The sequence below is a fragment of the Chiloscyllium plagiosum genome, unplaced genomic scaffold (genome assembly GCF_037043375.1).
Source record: "Chiloscyllium plagiosum isolate Xiang-an unplaced genomic scaffold, Cpla_swu_hap1 HiC_scaffold_16, whole genome shotgun sequence".
In the NCBI taxonomy this organism is placed as follows: Eukaryota; Metazoa; Chordata; class Chondrichthyes; order Orectolobiformes; family Hemiscylliidae; genus Chiloscyllium; species Chiloscyllium plagiosum.
The window spans coordinates 78,175,600-78,197,061 of record NW_028270154.1 but is presented as its reverse complement, the minus strand read 5'-3'; the positions used below and the strand labels follow the sequence as shown (position 1 = coordinate 78,197,061).

At 42.7% G+C, this 21,462-nt stretch overlaps 1 protein-coding gene across 5 annotated transcripts in view; it reads right to left on the bottom strand.

Annotated features, from left to right (window-relative positions):
• Window positions 1-21,462, bottom strand: part of LOC122556787 (serine/threonine-protein phosphatase 2A 55 kDa regulatory subunit B beta isoform) — a 571,983-nt gene that overhangs the window by 60,235 nt on the left and 490,286 nt on the right. For all 5 annotated transcript variants that reach the window (XM_043703958.2, XM_087995470.1, XM_043703960.2 and 2 more), the window contains 3 exons: window positions 18,162-18,259; window positions 7,450-7,615; window positions 4,842-4,954 (listed from right to left, as the gene is read on the bottom strand). In XM_043703958.2, the coding sequence (XP_043559893.1) occupies window positions 4,842-4,954; window positions 7,450-7,615; window positions 18,162-18,259 (377 nt within the window). The remainder of the gene's footprint in view (window positions 1-4,841; window positions 4,955-7,449; window positions 7,616-18,161; window positions 18,260-21,462) is intronic.

Below are 21,462 nucleotides of genomic sequence, written 5' to 3'. Positions count from 1 at the left end.
CCAATCTGGAAGACAAGCATACAGGAATAAACAGTCCTACATATCATCAAAAGCTGGCACAACTTGGGTTTGGTCTAGAATTTGATCCACACACACTGATGACCAGCACAATCTTTAGTGCTGGCAGTTGTCCAAGATATTGCTGACTTTTTGTTCTTGGCCTGTGGGCACTGCTGGCAAGATCCACATTTGTTGCCTATCCCCAACTGCTCTTGAACTAAGCAGCTTGGAGCTGGCCATTTCAGAAGGTGATTACGAATGAATCACATGTAGGCCAGACCAGATAAGGATGGCAGATTTCCTTCCCTTAAGGATGGGATTTTGCAACATAGAGACATAGGAAAATAGGTGCAGAAGTGGGCTGTTTGACCCTTTGAGCCTGCTCTGCCATTCAATATGATCATGGTTGAACATCCAGTTCAGTATCTTGGTCCTGCTTTCTCCCATTCCCCTTGATTCTCATAGCCCGAAGAACTATATCTACCTTCTTCTTAAAAATATTCAATGTTTTGGTCTCAATTGCTTTCTGTGGCAGAGATATTCCACAGGCTCACCATTTTCAGAGTGAAGACATTTATCCTCACCTTGAATTGACTCTCCTGTATCATTAGACTGTGACCTGGTTCTGGATTCCCAGTCATTGGAAAGATGCTTCCTGCGTTTAGTTTACCCTGTCCTTTACAGGTTTCTATGAGATCCTCCCTCATTCTTCTAAACTGCAGTGAATTTCTAGTTTCTCTTCATAAGTCAGCCCTACCATCCCAGGAATCAGTCTGGTAAACCTTCATTGCACTCCCTCCATAGCCAGATATCCTTCCTCAGATAAGGAGGCCAAAACTGCACACAATACTCCAGGTGTGGTCTCATCAAGGTCCAGTACAATCTCAGCAAGTCATTACTGCGCCTGAACACAAATCCTCTTGCTATGAAGGCACGGTGGCACAGTGGTTAGCACTGTTGCCTCACAGCGCCAGAGACCCGGGTTCAATTCCCGCCTCAGGCGACTGACTGTGTGGAGTTTGCACATTCTCCCCGTGTCTGCATGGGTTTCCTCCGGGTGCTCCGGTTTCCTCCCACAGTCCAAAAAAAAAATGTGCAGGTTAGGTGGATTGGCCACGCTAAATTGTCCGTAGTGTTAGGTAAGGGGTAAATGTAGGGGAATGAGTCTGGGTGGGTTGCGCTTCGGTGGGTCGGTGTGGACTTGTTGGGCCGAAGGGTCTGTTTCCACACTGTAAGTAATCTAATCTAAAAAAAAGGCCAACATACCATTTGCCTTTTTCACTGCCTGCTGCACCTGCATGCTTATCTTCAGCAACTGGTGTCCAAGGACACCCAGGTCTCATTGCACAGCCCCCACCTTTTCCAATCCATTGATAATAATCTACCTGCCTGTTTTTGCTCCTGAAGTGAATAATCCAACATTTAATCACATTATACATTATTTGCCATACATTTACTCACTCACTTAACTTGTCCAATCAATTATCCAGTCAATGATTGTTGGTATGGTCACTACTCCTGATACTAGCTTTACATTCAATTAATAAATCTGGAATATGACTTCCGCCAGTGAATACAGTAGATTAGATTGAGTGAAGTGCAAGTAAATCATTGCCTTACCTGAGAGGTGTGTCTGGGGCTTCTGACAGTGAAGAAGGAGTAGGTAAATGGGCAGATGTCACACCCATGACTGCATGGGAAGGTGCTGTGGACAAGTGAGGTAGTGATGAGAAATGGAAGAGGAGTGGACCATGCTCTCCGGAAGGGAACGATCCCTGAAGAAGGCTGACAAAGGAAACGAGGGGAATATTTGTCCAGTCATGGCATTCTGTTGCAGATGATGGAAATGGTGACTTACAATCCTTTAGCTTTGGAGGCTGGAGGGATGGTGAGGACCAGGGAGACACTATTGCTGTTGTGGGAGGGAACAGAAGGGATGAAGGCAGAAGTACAAGAAATGAGTTGACATCAGCTAAGGGCCCTGAACATCAGGGTAGTGGAGAAGCCTTGGTTTAGGAAAAAGGTGGACATTTCTGATGCCCTCATACAGAAGGTGGCATGATAAAGATGGAGAAAGAGAATGGGCTGAAGTCCTTACAGGAAAGCAGGGTGAGGATGTAGAGTCCAGGTACGGTGGGAGTTGGTGGGTTTGTAAGGGCTCTAGGACCTAGGAAAAGAAAGAGATGTCGTGGAAGGAAAGGGAGGAGTCAGAGATGCAGTAGCTAAAGGTGAGAACAGATGGAAAGTGGAAGCAAAATTGATAAACTTTCCCAATTCTGGGTGAGAGAGGGAAGCAGCACTGATTAAGTCATTGATGTACCAGAGAAAGAGCTATGGATTGGGATCCGAGTAGGACTGGTACAAGAAATGTTCCATGCATCCCTCAAAGAGACAGGCGTAACTGGGACTCACATGGGAACCTATAGCCACCAACACACCAAACCCATGTTCACCATAACACTACTTTTTCCAACTGCTATCAGTTCTGAAGAGTTGCTGGACTTAAAATGTTAACTCTGCTTTCTTCTCACAGAGGCTGCCAGACCTGTTGAGTTTCTCCAGGAATTTCTGCTTTCATTTCAGAACTCCAGCATCCACAGTTCTTTGTTTTATGTAATACCCAGATTAATTAGCTCGGGTGACTGGATACTTCCACAATGGCACCATCGTGCCTATGAACTGTAGCTGCACATATGCAGTGAATGCTTCCCCAAGAGTATAAGTATCATCAAGTCCAGTGTTTATGGGCCCTTTCCCAAACTTTCTGATATAAAATAATTTTTCTTTCTGTCAATTATTTATCTTCCTGGCTTGAGGCTACAGATTCTTTCCTCGGCCATTGATCCAAAGATACCAGAAGCCCTGCACTTCAGAATTGAGGTGATTGGGATCCACCCATTCAATGCAGACCAGGGACCGAAACTGGGGCCTTATGTGTGTGGCACCTGCTGTATTATATAGCACCTTTGCAATGCAGTGATCGTCTGGTTATTGCCTGACTTGCATTACATAGTACTACAATTTATAGAACCTTTGTGAGAACTGAATCAGTTTTGTGTTTGTGATATAGGTACCTACATATGGAAGTGTGTGTATATGTGTTTCATCAAATCCTCAAAAACTACAGTGCAATGAACAACTAGACAAGATAGAAAATAAGAGCAGGAGTCAGACATTTGACCCTTTGAGCCTATTTTGGTGATGTTGGTTGAGGTATATGTGTTAACCAGGGCAATTCTTCTGTTCTTCTTGAAACAGTGACAACATTTTGGCTCAGATTTTGCAGTGGGAGAGACTGTTGACAATAGACAATTGGTACAGGAGTAGGCCCTTCGGTCCTTCAAGCCAGCACCACCATTCATTATGATCATGGCTGATTATCCACAATCAGTATCCTGTTCCTGCCTTATCCCCATAACCCTTGATTCCACTATCACTAAGAGCTCTATCCATCTATTTCTTGAAAGTATCCAGAGACTTGGCCTCCACTACCTTCTGAGCCAGAGCATTCCATATATTCACGATTCTCTAGGTGACAATGAACTGTGTTTACTGTCACTACCACTTTGTAACTGACTGTAACTTCAGCATGTTGGCCATGTGCAGATGAATGTGGAAATCCTGATGGTGTAATCTGTCACTTGTGATTGGACTTAGGCTGTGCTGTGGACACCTTCCACAATCGCCCACCCTCCATCCCACAAAAAAAAACTCTTCACCCAACCCAAGGTCCCCATCTACTCCCACCTCTAGAGCTGCAGACCCCAAAAATCAGCAAGAATTTGAACTTTCCCATTCCCATGTCATTGTCAGAAACCATGTAAAACATTGCACCTTATTCAATCAGCTTTTTAAAGAAAACATGATCGATAAATTTTAATGAACGGGCCCTGAAAATTTGATCATTACACCCCCTGTGCATATCCTAATCATTAACGTGTTAATTCCAACTTGAAAGAGTAGAGAAAAAAATACAAGGGACAGGAGGGTTTGAGTTATAAGGAAAGGCTGGATAGGCTGGGATTTTTTTCCCTGGAGCGTCGGAAACTGAGGGGTGACTTTACAGAGATTTATAGAATCATGTGGGGCATAGATAAGGTGAATAGCCAAGGTCTTTTCCCCAGCATAGGGGAATGCAAAACTAGAGCACATGGGTTTAAGGTGAGAGGGGAAAGATTTAAAAGGGACCTGAGGTGCAACTTTTTCACACAGAGGGTGGTGTGTGAATGGAATGAGCCGTCACAGGAATTGGTAGAGGCAGGTATGATTACAACATTTAAAAGACGTTTGGCCGGGTACATGAATAGGAAAGGTTTAGAGAGTTATGAAACTAGTTCAATTTAGAATTCCTGGTCAGCATGGACATGTTGGAGCAAAGAGCCTATTTCTGTGCTGCACGACTCTATGATTTTACATCACTTCCTTATGTTTCTTGGCTGGGCATCTGTGAAGTCTTTAATGTGACTGTATGCTTGCACAGTCTAACAAAAGCACTTAGTTCCATTTTGGGGCTCTCCAGTCAAAATGCTGCAACCAATCCTAGTACCCCCACACATGAAAGAGGAGAAATCCACGCACAAGATGACTTAAGGTGCACTGTGCTACCAGTGAACCATTGAGTTACCTTAGGCATATTCATAAAGATTCATCTGAGAGGATGTATCATTTACTTACACACATACAGTTTAACTCTGAACACTATACATTGGACAAGATGAGTAGAAGAGCAGGAAGAAGTTGAGTATCAAAGTTATTCAACTTACAATTGGAGTAAAATACATTTAATCCACTGATCCACTGATAATCTATGACACAGTGTACAACTCAATGAATGATCTTACCCGTAGGGTTGTGATTGTGGAGGGGTCTTTGATTCTACCATCTTCATCCTTCAGGTTGTACCCTTCTGGCCTTTTGTCCCGCTCACTGATTTTCCACAGTTTAACAGTCTTATCTATTTCCAAAGAAAAATTAAATAGTTCAGTTAATCCTACTGGAGATTTACTACATACTCCCTGTGAAATTCTGGCACTCTCACATTCAGGAGGCAAATCCACTTCATTCAGATTACAATGCTGGAATTTATAATAATTCTCACAATAATCTCTGCATGAAGTATCACTTTCTCTTTTCCTTCGGTTACATGATGATGGCTTGCAAATCGAGTTGAGTCATGATACATTTTAAACTGCTTTATGTTTATTTGCATTCAAGAATTAAGAATGGATTGAAACGTGTAGTCCATCAGCAGCTGGAAGGACATCAGTCACGTAAAGGACATTGCCACTAATAATGATGCCATCCAATTACTTCCTTCTGTTGCTTCTCCCCTTTTGCCCACCAAACCAATCACATTCAGGCTCCTCAACCCCAGCCCTAAAACCCACCGTCTTGAATTTTCTCCACAGTCTCATTTGATTCATTTTGTCCAAAGGAAGTTTTCAGTGGCTGCTGCTCCGTCTCTGCTCTGTGGCCTACACCCTGACAGCACAATCCCTGCACTCAGGAAAATCCTCTGGTAAAACCTGCGTCTGGTACTGGCCAGTACAGGACTAGCAACTAGTATGGAATCTGAGCTGCTAAACAAAAGTATCTGCCTGTTGCAGATGGCTAACAGAAATCAGGTGAAACAAATATTATGGTGTGTTGCACAGGCTATATAAAGGGGCAGTTTTACAGGGACTGTACAAGAGAGCATGGCAGTGAGATGAACTGAATAGCTACTTCAAAATGCTAACAGAAGCATGTTGGGCTCAGTGAATTCAGTCTGTGCTGTAACGTTCTATGATTCTAATTTGGCAACAGGACAGGAACAAGAGGTAGGCTGCTTCAATTCCCCATCCCACCATATCAAATGCCCACCACATTAAAAATCTTAGTTCAGGTGACCTTAATCTTTTGCAGCATTGGATGTGAAGAACTGATGAGCCTGTTTTGTTCCCAGAAACGCTGCATAAAACAGCAGCCGCTGGAGATCACATGAATTGTTAATACTATGAAAAATGATCTTTATAATGAGGTTTTCCACCTGTCCATTCTGTACAATGCACAGGACAGCCACATGATACAGATGATGATTGGAATGATTTAAAGTAATATATTTTCCAAATATGTCTTGTTAATGAAACATAGAATGCTCTCAATTGATTGCTATCAGAGAACAAGTTGTGTTAGAATATTTATTAAATATTAACAGGTCTTTGATTCATTACAGCTCCCCCACCCTCTGCACCCCCTCAATCCTTGAATTAACTTTCTCTACCTCATTTCTGTTGTATTAAAAAACAGGGATGCTCTCCAACTCACCTCTCTGCATCAGATGCAATCCATTACAGGAAAAACAGAAGACCAGCTCTCTGCCATTAATTGTGTATGAGGGCAATTTTGGAGTCAGGAATGTCTCTTTTCCTTTCCTCTTGCTCTCTCTTCAATGGGAAAATGTGATGCTTTGGTCTCAGAGGGCTGTACCTACCCAGTGACCACTTTGCTATTCCACATGTTACAGTTCCAAGCTACCTGCGCCTACCTTGTGCCACTGCCTCAATTTAATTCCTGGCAAGCAATTCTAAACCCAGTCACAAATTGTTCTCCCAAATTTACATGCAGAAGTGTCTGCGTAATTGATCTTCACTTTCTAGAGACCTTCAGACACATTTGCAGGGTCGTCAACATTATGTTTCTCCCCAGTGGGAAATGTGTATCCAATCACCACATTTAAAAATACAATTTAGTCATAGTGAGGGTTATTAAACTTGTTTCACAGGCTTTTAATTGCCGTAGTATAAACATCTACAGCAAATTTATCAGCAGATAGAAATGGACAGTTTAAAGTATTGCTCAAATTGACTTTAAACACAACTTTCATTTGGAATTTATAGGACAGGGGTTGGACAGCAGAGTTGAGTGCATAAAATAGGAAACCCCATGCTTGCGGTGATCTGTTTGAGTTGTTACAAATATTAGAAGGGATTGATATGTGCAGAAGAATGACTCTCTTCGATGGCAAGCATCAAGATAAAAGGGATATGATCTTCAAAACAGAGCTGGGTCGACTGACAGGGAAATTGAAACAGGGAAGTTTTTTTCCATGCAGTGTATCGTGAAAATGAGGAGGTTTCTTCCCAGGAAAGCTCTGCATGCTAGAGGTCAGTTGAGATTTTGAAGACTGATATCAAGGGTTGGGTAAGGATATGAAAGGATATGGAGATAAGACAAGTGAATGGAGTTAAGGGACAGATCAGCAATGGAAGGTACAGCTGACCTGAGGGATTAATATAGCCTTTTCCGGTTCCTAATTTTCTTCAACAGTGGCAGGTATGAAATTAGATGACCAAATAACCTTTATTCTCTTCTCCCATTCTTAGGTCCTCAAGTGAACACTGTTTACTTGAAATGGAACAGATTTACAATCTTACATTCAAACCTCAGTAGCATCCACTCATGACATACCATTGGTTGAGAGAAGGAAGTAGGCTGCATTCTGTTGGGGTAGCCACCTGATTTTATTTATCTTCTCTTCAATCTCTAGACTCTTCAGGTAGTCAAACTCCGGTTCATGGCTCTGGAAAGTGCTGTAAACATTATATTCTCCTCTGCGATGAGACTGGTTTTTACTCTGGAGCAAACAAGGGAAAAAAAAAATAATTCCAGAATTATTTTTCCCCACAACACCACAAAACCGATAGGGATATCTATGGCTGTTGCAGGCCTGGCTAAAAATCTCTCTTGATACCACAGTGATTTATAGAATACTCACAGATAATCTTTCAATACTAATCATGGGGAAAGAAGCCACAGGTCAGAATGGTAGGGATGCAGAAACGCAGTGCAAAGGGTTTCTCAAAGAGGATTAGTTTATGTAAAGCAGTAATGTGATAGACTCCATAGGCAACCATTGCCAACATCATCATTAAGGGAAGTTACAAAAAAGTGATTTTGTTTTAAATGGGATTCATACCCTGATTTAAATATGTTCAGAAACGACCACAGTTTATTCTTCCTGAAAGCTGACCCATTATACCAATTGGGTGAGTTGTAGGATGGCAATGCTGAAAAGGCTGCAGAGATCCAGTTTACATCACTACAATCCCAGTTTGCTCAAGTTTCTTTTCCTTGGGGCTTTCCTCTGATATTTTCAGAAGTGTTTTTGAAAAAGAGGTAAGGACTTGGGTTGGAAGAGAATGCCACAGAGACTACTGTTCCTGTGGCTGACCACCATCATCGATTCTGGGGTCATGCTAGGTTCTGAGGAAGAGTCACCGGACTCGAAACGTTAACTGATTTCTCTTCATAGATGCTGCCAGACCTGCTGAACTTTTCCAGCATTTTCTGTATTTGTTTCTGGGATCATGCTGTTTGGTACCCCCACATTCACTCCAGTTTAGATTGATCATCTTCTAATTGTCACCAAAGGGAGACCTCTCCCGAAGCTGTGTTTCCCAAACATTTCCCCAATCTGATTTGTGTAATCACAGGGTGGAAAATAGTGAGTGGGGGATTAAAGCTGCTGGGTTCTCCCTGAAAAGAGGTGAAGACCTACCTTTTTCCAAGTTGTGGTTGGAACAGTAACTGGGGCTCAGAGGCCAGACGGTACAATTCTACTGACAGATGTAACGAAAAGCACAAATACTTTTAATGCTCTGAGGCTTGTTTAAGTAAGTTGGAAATCTAAGTCTGCAACTGCTGCCTTGAAGTTTGCAACCCCAGCTCCTGCCCCACCAGCCCAGAGGGTCACGACTTGACTTCGAAAACAAACTAATGAAGATGAGGGCATTAAAAGCTTTTGAATGCCTCATTCACCAGTTTTATGGCTGTCTTTGATATCATGCACTACACCATTCAGTGCTGAATGCAAAATGCAACAGAGCCTTGTTAAGACTGTATCCTAGGCAACGGCACAGAATATCTTTCCTTTGGGATAATCATGCTCCTGTACCTCATGTTTTAGGGATTGTGCTGTATCATGTGATCTGAACTCAATAACAAACCTTCTCTTCATCCGTTCCAGCCCCACACACCCTTCGAGTTTTACAATGCCAGGACCAGACGAAATCATGAAATATTTCACCAAAAAGGCAATCTTGTTACGTTTACATTTGCACTCAATCCTCATATAAACCCATCTTGTCAAAACTGGAATGAAAATTAAGATTGACCTTGAATGGGAATCTCACAATGGGATTGCCTCGAGGGCTGGTCAATATATGGTCCTGACCCTGGAAAATACAGACTTAATTGTCTGTCTGCAGCATTCCAGAATTATCAGCAAGCTGGGATCATTAAGGGGAGGTAGACAGGTGCACCAACAAAAATATTGGCATTTCCAAAGAAGAGTTTTATCCAACTGCAGTATCCATACATCTAGGTTTAAATCTTTAACCATAGCAGATTTCAACAACTAGACTTAATCTTTAAGAACAGCAGAGGTACAATACCTTCTAAGAAGCAAACAGAAAGCTACTGTTTAGCATTGTCATATAAAGATAATGCAGCAACAGCCACCCGTACAGCAGCAGCTACCTCTCCAGCAGCAGTAGGTAAGTAATTAAAACGCTTAAAGAGGTGATTATCTTCTCTTTATGGACACATGTGAACGGTTGTCAATGAACCCCACTGTGTTCACTTGCCCCAAGTGGAGGGTTAAGGCTTATTACTTTTGAAGTTGAACTGTTCACTCGCAGAAAATGGCAAGGTGGCTTGCTGAGGTGCCATACTGCAGCTTAGCCATGGAGTAGTGAAATGAAACTGTACGTGTTTTATTTTACATCTAATCCTGTGATACTGATAGCAGCTGCAATGCCTCCCCATCACTCCATTTGCCTGTGGCTCAGCAGCACTTCCCCCTTGCTCTTAGAGTAGGCGCTGTCAGACTCCAGTGAGAGCAGACAACAGTGTCCTACAAACCTTTTGTTTATTAATTCACGGGGTGAGGGCATTGCTGGCTAGGCAGCATTCATTGCCTATCCCTAATTGCCCAGAGGGCAGTTCAAAGTCAACCACATTGCTGTGGCTCTGAAGTCACATGGAGGCCACACCTGGTAAGGATGACAGCTTCCTTCCCTGAAGGACATTAGTGATCCTGTTGGGTTTTTCCAACAATCAACAATGGATACATGGTCATCATTCGACTCTTAATTCTGGATTTTTAAAACTGAATTCAAATTCCACCATCTGTCGTGGTGGGATTCAAACATAGATCTCCAGAACATTATCTGGGTCTCTGGATTAACAGTCCAGCAATAATATCACTAGGCCATCACCTCCTCATGGTGGCCACCTGCCACCAGAACCCATCCACTATCACTGATCAGATGGCTACCTGCAGAAGAAACATGTTAACCAGCTGTTTCCCATTCTTTGAGGCTTCTGGGTATGCATTGGAAATGTGTTCGGCTGGGACGGGGGAAAAGTACTGACTTTGGGTTCTTCACGACCTATAGAGAAAATGTTATTCTTGACAGGATCAATCATCTAAAAAAGAATCTGTAGTTTTCTGGTACATTTAGCGGTGAGAATTGTTAGTGAATCATTGAGGAGGAATGAATTCAGGAGTGTCATTAGATGGTCAAAGAAGAACTCCCTAAGGCTCCTTTGAAGGCAGCCTCCAAACCCATGACCCCTACCATCTAGAAGGACAAGGGCAGCAGGCACATGAGAACACCACTATAAGCTACCCTCTGAGCCACTCACCACCTTTACTTGGAAATATATCACCATTCCTTCACTGTTGCTGGGTCAAAATTCTGGAACTCCATCCCTCATGACATTTTAGTTGTCACTATAGTGGAAGGATTGTAACAGTTTAAGATGGTAGCTCACCAGCATCTTGTCCAGGACAATTAGGGATGGCCAATGAATGCTAGTCAACCTAGGAATGCCTACATGTCATGAAAGGAATTTTTAAAAAGTACATTTGAAAACCAAGTCAGAGTTCAAGAACAGGGAGGCAGGGAGTGGTGCTTTACAGGGATTAGTGCTGAACCTACCCTTATGGTGAATAAATGTTTTGGAATTAAAAGCACAATTCAATATGTGCAAATTAACATCCAATTGGGTGGTGTGTCCAGGACGATTCTGACAAGATAGGGGAAGATATTAACGTACTTACAGTGAATGAAATGGCAAATAAACTTTAACATAGTTAAGTGAAATGTGGTGCTTTTGGTGGAAGAGCAAGGGAACGAAGTGTCTAAATGAGGTGGGGGAGCAGAAAGGATAATCTGGGGATGCAGATGCATGAATCATTCAGAGTTATGATAACTGAATAAATTATGAAAAAGCAAGAACAGCACTGAGGAACATTTTAAGAGATAAGACTGAGAAACAGAAAGGTTATGCTGATCTTCTATGTACCTAGAGCCAGGCATGGGAGTATTGAGATTAGCTTTGATCTACATATAACAAAGTGGATTTAGAGCCAATGTAGATAGTGCAATATATTTAGAGGAAGTAAGTTTTGCAATCAGATAACATCTTTTAGATCCCATGAGGGACATCACGAAGTATCTTTTCATACAAATAGTGGTGAAAACATGAACCCTCTTGCTCTGAGAAGGCTGTGGATCAATTGGATATCAAGGTACCTGTAAATGGATCGAGGGCTGGAATACAGTTACAACAAGATCAGCCTTGATCAAAATGGACAGTCAGATAGGTTCTGAGTGGCCTACTCCTGATCTTTACTAAGTACATTATTACCATCTTTCAATCACAGTATAAACATGTACTATTCATCATCAAAGCTTTGTGGTAGCAGAGCTTCAGCAACAGCCCAGCTATGGAAGGTATTGAACTCTGGAGACACATGTTCCCATATCCCAGCATAACTAATGTAACCCCACAGTACTCTTGCCAAGTCTCAGTTTCCTCATTAACAATAATATATTTCCAGGCCGCCATCAAACCTGCTCCACCTGGACTCAGCACTGCAAAACAAACATGAAATGTGTTGGCTCTGAGCTAGCAGGATTCCCACTCACATTCACCATTTGAGGGCATGTCCTGGAATAGTGTGATCTGGACAAGGTTGAACAGCAGTGTTTCGATCAACAGCCTGTTGGCACACTCTGTCTAGTTCAGTAGCTGGCTACTCTCACATCTGTATCAGGAGGTTGTGGGTTAAAATCCCACACTAAAGATGGAGGTGCACAACCAAGGCTGACACTGAGGTGCTCAAAGCACACATGGAGCATCAGAGATGCTGCTTTATAGATGTGACATTAAACTATAATTTTGTTTGCCTTCTTAGGTGAATTCAGTGAAGAGCAGCAGGGGAGTACTCCTCTGGCCAATATTTATTCCTAACCAACAACTTGTAAACAGGCTGCCTGGTCATTAGCACATTTCTGTTTGTAGGATCTTCCCATACCCCATAAATTGGCACAGTATGTCACTAGCTGTAAAGCAGTCTGGCATATCCTGAAGCCATGAACAGTGCTACAGAAACACAAGTTCTTTCTATAGTCTTGCAAGTTGAGGTGCTGGTGTTCAAAGCACTTTAGCTCAGCACGAAGGAAGAAACAAGATTAAACTTGTACGAGCAGGTGCAGTTAACAGTGGGACCAGTAATCAGTTTCCTGTCTTTATTAGTCTACTCAACCCTCTTGACAATACCCACAATTTGAAAGCTTGCAGAAACACACCATTAGTTCCTCTCTATGGGAGAGCTATGTTATGTGATTTAATTTCGATTTTTTCGATACTGACTTCGACACTGCTGTTTACTGGTTAGAGAATGCAACTCCAGGACAATGATTAGTGTGCGTTGTGAGCTGATTGATAGTGACACAAGTGCCTAAGGCTTTTTTTTCCTGATTCGAGCATTGGCAGTTGGGAAATCAGTGAATACAAGTCAAAAACTGAGGGTGGATACTGTCAGATTTCACGAGACAAATAACAAATACACCTGTGGGCCTGGTTTCAACCAACAGCACTCATTCATTTCCTTGGGGCCTTAATGCTAAGATCTTATTGTAGCCAATCCAAACTTGCTCCTCAGCTCCCTGTGGTTCACTGGGTAAATACATGCCCTACTACTGAACAAAAATGTCTCAATCTATGATCCTAGCTGTGTTCAATGCCCAGACATGGACAGGGAAAAGCACATGGTTTCAGTTGCTGATCATTATCCAGTGATCTCCACTGGTATCTCAATGCCGTATTCCTGCCTCTCCCTCCCCATAACCCTTGATGCTTTTATGATCTAAAAATTTATATCTCTTTCTTGAATATATTCAGTGACATGACCTTCACAGCACTCTGTGGTAGAGAATTCTATAGATTCACAGTCCTCTGAACGAAGAAGGTTTAGATTAGATTACAGTGTGGAAACAGGCCCTTCGGCCCAACAAGTCCACACCGACCCACCGAAGCGCAACCCACCCATACCCCTACATTTACGGGCAATTTAGTATGGCCAATTCACCTGACCCTGCACATCTTTGGACTGTGGGAGGAAACCGGAGCACCCAGAGGAAACCCACGCAGACACAGGGAGAACGTGCAAACTCCACACAGTCAGTCCCCTGAGGCGGGAATTGAACCGGGGTCTCTGGCGCAGTGAGGCAGCAGTGCTAACCACTGTGCCACCGTGCTGCCCACAAGGTATTTCATCTCCGTCCTAAAGAGGCCTACCTTGTATCCTGTAATAGGATTAGGGTTAGTGTCCCTTGTTCTAGACTCCCCACCCAGGGAAAACATCCTCCCTGCTTCGAATCTGTCCAACTCTGTTACAATTTCAGGTGTTTCAATCAGGTCAGAATCTGGAAACCGAATGTCTCTAACACTTTCTCACTCTGCCTTCTGACGTCTGCACTTTGAATAAAAATCGTACCCACTTCATGCGCATCTCCAAGTCAGAGACTGATTCCAGGGTCCAGGAAGTGGTAGAGGCTGGTACAATTGCAATATTGCTCCCCCTCTATAGTCTTGCTGCCAGCTTTCCATGAAGTCACTTCCACGACGAGCTCTGGGAATACTGAATGGGGTGGAGGGAGTATGCTTGTGGTTGTGGAACCAGGCTGAAGGCTAATCTGGAGCAAACGTTTTGGGCCTGTTGCTGTTCTGTCACTGTCATTTGGCGCAAATCCTGGAACTCCCGACCTAACAGCATCATGAGGGCCCCTGCATCACATAGACTTCACCAGGTTCACATAACCTCCAACATCTCAAGTGCAACTGGGGATGAGCAATAAAGACCAACTCCTACTCTAAGAACGTTTGGTATGCTTTCCTTTATCGGTCAGAATATGGAGTACAGGAGCTGGGAGATCACCTTGCGGCTGTACAGGACATTGGTTAGGCCACTATTGGAATATTGCGTACAATTCTGGTTTCCTTCCTATAGGAAAGATGTTGTAAAACTTGAAGGGGTTCTGAAAAGATTTACAAGGATGTTTCCAGGGTTGAAGGATTTGAGCTATAGGGGAGAGGCTGAACAGGCTGGGGCTCTTGCCCCTGGAGTGTCGGAGGCTGAGGGATGAGCGTATAGATGTTTACAAAATCATGAGGGCATGGATAGGATAAATAGACAAAGTAATTTCCCCGGGGTCGGGGAGTCCAGAACTAGAGGACATAGGTTTAGGGTGAGAGGGGAAAGATATAAAAGAGACCTAAGGGGCAACGTTTTCATGCAGAGGATGGTATGTGTATGGAATGAGCTGCCAGAGGATGTGGTGGAGGCTGGTACAATTGCAACAGGTGGGACTAGATTGGGTTGGGATATCTGGTCAGCATGGATGGGTTGGACCGAAGGGTCTGTTTCTCTTCTGTATATCTCTAAGACTCTATGAATATTAAGAAAGAAAAGGCAATAGCTTTTACTAATGTGCCGCTGAATCTTTGGCATGAGGGGCTTTGGTCCTTTGATTCAAAGCAATTGAGAAGGAAAACTTCAAGACCTGCCACAGTGCTTCATAACAGATTGGTACAACTTACTTTAATCCACTTTAACTTGAAGTGCAAAGTGTACTGTACATAAAACAGTGCCTAATACCATTGGACACACAATCTTAAGTGAAGTTTTGAGTTGCATCAAGCATTCAAGAAAGATGTCAATTTACAAGGATCATCTTCCATATGATAGAATTACTTTGAATGTATAATAAAGATAACACATTGCTGAGCTCAATGATGTTTAAGCTGCACATTAGACTCTTCTCACCCTTTCAATATATTCCAGCATTCCCTCATGTACTCATCTAACCTCTCCTCAAATCTTTTTATGCCATTTTAACAAAAGCGTTTAGAGAACACTCAACACCTTTGCTTCAATTACTTTGCGTGGTCTGCATTCTAATCACTTTCCGGGAAACAAAGTTTCTCTAGAATTCCTAATTGGGTTTATTAATAAGCAATTATTTGTTTTAAGACCCCTATGTTTGATTACAATGGGTGACTAAAATTGGTGCGCTGTCTGCTTGTAAGTCTCATGGTCTTGTGCTTACCCAGGACCCTTGTATTGATTCCATTCACCTCAAAGATTTCTAGTGGTAGTGACTTTGTCAATCTAACTATCTTCTGGGTAAAGAGGTTCTTTCGAATTCACTTTCAAATTCTTTCGAATGATTGCAGACTGTCTTTCGCTCTGATTTCCAATCTGAGCAAGACTACTGCAGGTCTGGATGGGATCCAATAACAGAGCACATGCTCAAACATAAAGCTGACCTGTATGACTACACTAAATTACACTCAAGTGAAACAGACCAATCTAGGTCACTGCTATGGAGCTGGCAGAACAAGAGGAAAGAACCTGCAGTTAGACACTGTCTTTCACAATCCCTTCCGAAGTGTTTTTTAAAACATGTACATATCATAGATTTGGGCCAGCATTTATTGCCCTCACCAACTGCCCTTGAATTTTACACAAATGAAGCATTCTTTAAATTGCTATATTGCAGGAAAGATACGCTTACATAATAGTTTTAGGGTAATAAAACATCTTAAATCCCTTCACAGAAATATTGTAACCAAACAAGCTTCAAAGACAAGCCACATAGGAAAACTTAGGACAAATGACTGAGGGTTTGGTCAAAGCAGTAGGTTTTATGAAGCATCTTAAGGAAGGAGAAGTTTGTGAAGGGAATTCGAGAGCTTAGGACATGAGGGTGCAGTGAATGGTGGGATAAATTGAAAGGGAGTGATGAAGGAGGGAAGAAAGAGTCTAATATGCAGCTTAAACGTCATTGACCTCAGCAATATGTTTTCTTTACTATACACTCAAAGTAATTCTATCCTAGCAGCTGAAGGAATGACCACAAATGCCAGAGTAATTAAAAGCAGGGATGCTTAATAGGCCACAATCATCAGATAAACACAGGTAGGGTCATAGAGGAAATCAGAGATGGGGAAGAGTAAAAACCCATGGTGGAATTTGAGCCAAAGAAGGTCAATGAGCAGAGAAGGTGCAAGTGAGCATGAGTAGCATAGTTTTACATAAACTTAAATGTTGAGCCGGTAAGTCAAAGCAGGCAAACCAAGGGTACACTGGAATAGTAAAGTGCGAATGAGATTTTCAACAGTAGGGGAACAGAAATAAATGGAGAGGGATGTCGTCAGAAGCTCATCTTGCAAACAAAAATGAGGTGACAAGTGGTCTGCTGTAGCTTCAAAACATTTCCAGGGAATGAGAGTGAGCGAGCCAGTAGCTGGGAAGCAGGAGCTGAAGCCTTGGTTTGGACCTCCCACTATTTAACTGGAGGCAGTTTCTGTCATCTGGTACCGGGCACTAGAAAGCAGACTGAAAACTGAGAGACAGTAGACGAGTCAAGAGTGATGGTGATAGTGGGGTGATGGTGGAGGAGAGGGAGAGAGATAGATAGAGCTGGGTGTCACCAACACATACAGTCCAGTCAGATGACAGGACTGAGGGGCAGCACGCAGCCGAGAAATGGGGGAAGGGTGCAAGGACATATCCTTGTTGGGGCGGGGAGGGTAAAGGTAATAGTGCTGGAGTGGGAAGAGAAGCCATTGCATGTGATTCCTTTGCTAGATGTTGGGAACATCTGAATGGAATGAGGTGCATGTAGGTGGATGACAGTGAAGGAGCATCCAATGGAGGTGGTATGGTCAGTCTTATTAAAAGTGGCAGACAGGATGGGGGGGAAGCAGGGGGAAGGGCTTGCTGTGGTCACAATCACTCAGAGCAATATTTATAACTCTGGAAACAATCTGTCAAATTATCCCCAAAGTCTTCCAAACAGTAACATGCTAATGACCAGACAATCTAGTGTAAGGTCAGCAACAAATATTGAGCTGGATAGCAGGAGAACTCCTCAGCTCTTCTTAAAAATCATGTCGTGGGATGTTTTAAATTCTCTGTGACAGCAGATAGGGCTTTTGAGTTGACACCTCATCTGGAAGATGGTGCCTCCAAGGATGTAGCACTTCCTCAGCACTTCACTGAGATGTCAGTGTCTACATTCTGAAAATGATTGATACATAACTCAAACTGTTAATGCTGTTTTTCTCTCTCCACAGATGTTGCCAGACCTGCCGAGTTTCTCCAGCATTCCCTGTCAAGGGTGTGGTGCTGGAAAAACACAGCAGGTCAGACAGCATCTGAGGAGCAGGATAATCAACATTTTGGATATAAGCCCTCATTAGGAATGCCCGAAATGGCGATTCTCCTGCTCCACGAATGCTGCCTGACCTCCTGTGCTTTTCCAGCACCACAGTCTTGACTCTGACCTCCAGCATCTGCAGTCCTCACTTCCTCCCAGCATTCTGTGTTTGTTTTGGATTTTCAGGATCTGCAGTGTTTTGCCTTTATTCTAGCGCCGAGAGATGGTGGCCTCAGCGCCAGGTATGAAATCCAAACCTATAATTTTCTGATGCTTTCTGTACAATGATTTCCAATGATTGGTGAATGGAGGCAGAGATGACAGAAGAAAATCCTGTAAGTAGCAATCATTTCAATGTGTCAGGAAAAAAAAACCGGTGAGCACAGTGTGATGGCTGGAAAGGATCTGTCAGCATTGAAAAGAATATTAAGATGCAGCCTCATAAAAGCCTGAGGAATAAAGGTAGCTCATCAGACAGGGGAATACATTTTCCAAATCATTCCTTAGGAAGCTTTAAAGCTTGATAACTCTGTGGCTTGTGAATCAGCAGGATTCTGGTTAATAGGAATAAAGCAGACATACCAGCTTTTCAGTGTAACTCACCTCCTGCTCTCGCTGAAATATTACAACTCGACCTCCCTTGTCCCCTGTCGCTAACAATTCTCCAGTGTTGTTGAATTCTACTGTAGAAATTATGTCGGCTGGAAAACAAAAGCAAAGGCACAAAATGTAAATTAAGGAATTTTCTTTGCATTTAAACAAACAAGACTAGTCCCATTTCTCACTCCAGCACAAAGATCACAGTTACATTATCAAGTCTTGCTTATTTCCTCACTGTCCCACACTTACTTTCTCTTCATAGCCCAGGTTTCTGTCCTGGACACTTCCCAGCTGATCATTCAGCAGGAGCCCCAAGTTTAATTGCATGGGAAGACTTTACAAAAGAGAGCTGACTTCAACAGTCATTCTCATCGATAATCATTCTCATCGACACATCTGATCAATACGCATTGTGCTATGCAGCAGTTTGACAGATAATACTGTTTTCATTCCTGATATTGAAGAACGGGTCATTATTTTCACAGACCAACCCCAAAAAAAAAGCAACATTTTCCCCCTATCCTGAAATAATCTACTGTTTCCCAGTTAGCAAGACTGGAAGAGGATCAGACCATTCAGACCTTCAATCTGTTCTGCTATTCAATTTGCTTACAGCTGATCTGTACTCTATTTTCTCCACTTACCATCTTGGATGTGTAATCTGTAACATTTTTATCCAAGTAAGAAAATTCTTTCAACTTCAGTTTTTACATTTCTAATTGATTAGAAGACTCAGTCACTGTTTGGAAACTTGTTCCAGATTTACGCTTCCCTTTGTATGAGGAGGAGAATTCTTCACATTGCCCCTCAACAGCCAAACTCTAATTTGGAGGATATGCCCCCTTATTCTGAACTCTCTCAAAATGGGAAAATTGTTGGGCAACCACTCTGCAGGCTCAAAGTCTGAGCTGGTGTCATTGCCTTTATACTAATGGTGTATACCACAGCCATGCATTAATGTATTCACATTTTTCACCTCAGAAATGCAGCACAGTTATACAGTCACAGAGATGTACAGAACAGAAACAGACCCTTTGGACCAACTTGTCCATGGAGAAAGTGAGGACTGCAGATGCTGGAGATCAGAGCTTAAAAATGTGTTGCTGGAAAAGCGCAGCAGGTCAGGCAGCATCAAAGGAGCAGGAGAATCGACATTTCGGGCATAAGCCCTTCTTCAGAAGCCAACTTGTCCATGCCAACCAGATATCTTTAAATAAATCTAGTTGCATTTTCCAGCACTTGACCCATATCCCTCTAAATCCTTCCCATTCATAAACCCATCCACATATTTCTTAAATGTCATAATTGTACCAGCCTCCACCACTTCCTCTAGCAGCTCATTCCATAATTACAACAGTCTCTGCATGAAAAAGTTGCTCCTTAGGTCTCTTTTAAATCTTTCCCTCTCATCATAAATCTACGCCTTTTAGGTTTGGACTGCCCCATCCCAGAGAAAAGACCTTGGAGAAAGTGAGGACTGCAGATGCTGGAGATCAGAGTCAAAAAGTGTGGCACTGGAAAAGCACAGCCGGTCAGGCAGCATCTGAGGAGCAGGAGAGTTGAGGTTTCGAGCATAAGCCCTTCATCAGAAATTGACCTTGTCTGTTTACCCTATCTATGCCCCTCATGATTTTATAAACCTCCATAAGGTCACCCCTCAGTCTCTGATGCTCCAGGGAAAACAGCCCCAGCCTATTTAGCCTCTCCCTATAGGTCAAACCCTCCAACCTTGGCAACATGCTTTAAAGCTTTTCTGAATCCTTTCAAGTTTCACAACATCTTTCCTGTAGCAGGGAGACCAGAATTGCACACAGTATTCCAAAAGTGGCCTAACCAATGCCTTGTACGGCCACAATATGAATTCCCAACTCATATATTCAATTCTCTGACCAATAAAGGCAAGCATACTAAAAGCTTTCTTCACTATCCTATTTACCTGGGAGTCCACTTTCAAGGAACTATGAACCTGTACTCCAAGGTCTCTTTGTTCAGCAACACTCCCAGGACCTTATCATTAAGTGTCCATGTCCTGCCTTGATTTGTCTTTCTAAAATTCAGCACCTCACATTTTTCTAAATTAAACTCCATCAGCCACTCCTTGACCCAATGGCCCATCTGATCAAAATCCCATTGTACTCCAAGGTAACCTTCTTGATTGTCCAGTACACCTCCAATTTTGGTGTCATCTGCAACTATACCTTTCACATTCCCATCCAAGTTTAGTGGGTCAGCCCTGTGACTTCTTGCTCTTTGCTGCTGATGCACTATCACAGAAACTTACAGGTGATTCTCGCATTCTACAAATCTAGCAAAATACCAGAGAGTCTGTACCACCCTTCAAAACCCACTCGCTTGAGAAGCTTGCTTGAAGTAGATGCAGCAATAGCATGAAGTCTGCACCAGTACCCCCACAGGTTAAATCATCAGTATAAGTTCAAGCACTCAATAAAGCATGAAATATCCAGCCAATTATCTTAAGAATCCAATGACATTCTCAGTGGGGAGATCTGAAAACTGAATAGACCATAGAAGGCTGAATAATGCAGGACATTAAATCACTCCCATGAATGAGTAACAACTTCAGCCTTCAACTGATTTGAACTTCTCTTCTTCCTTCAATCTGTAAATACACCAAATTGTGGAACAGTCCTTCATCTACATTCTCCCCGCACTGAAATCAAGATTTATCAGCTTTTGACTTAGTCTGTCCCCAACACTGCTCTCTATTTTCCATTTCTTCAAAATAAAACCCGACACCTCATTAACTCATCACCACTTCCCGGTTAATCTATTTCTTTCCTTTATCTCGTGGGCTCTTAGCTCTCTGCCTCATTTTCTACAAAGTCCTCACCATTGTGCTTCCCATATACCTCCTGGCAGACTTACCTGTGCAGCTTGACTGAAGGGTTACAATATATCTACTGAAATGCATTCTGTATATGGAAGAGTTATGGAGCAACTAAATTATTGCTGCAATTCAGTCACCAGAAAATCGTCACTTAGGCGGAGCTGAGACAGTTACTGCACAGTCGTGTGTGGGTGTTTGTTTCTTCTGGATATTAATAGAATGTGTGTGTTTTATTATTCATTTCATCTTTTACCATTCACAGCTTGTTAATTCGATGAATGATCAAAGGAAAGGCAATGATTTTTTATAAACCTCCTTGTGGCTCCAATGCTACAATTCAGTGTCCACAGCAGAACTGAGTAGCCTAAGGAAGGTTTCCCCAAACTGATCCATCATAGAGTGGTCAGCCTAGGAAAACACTGGCAAGTGTGACCACCACATGTCCCTCTCAAGACA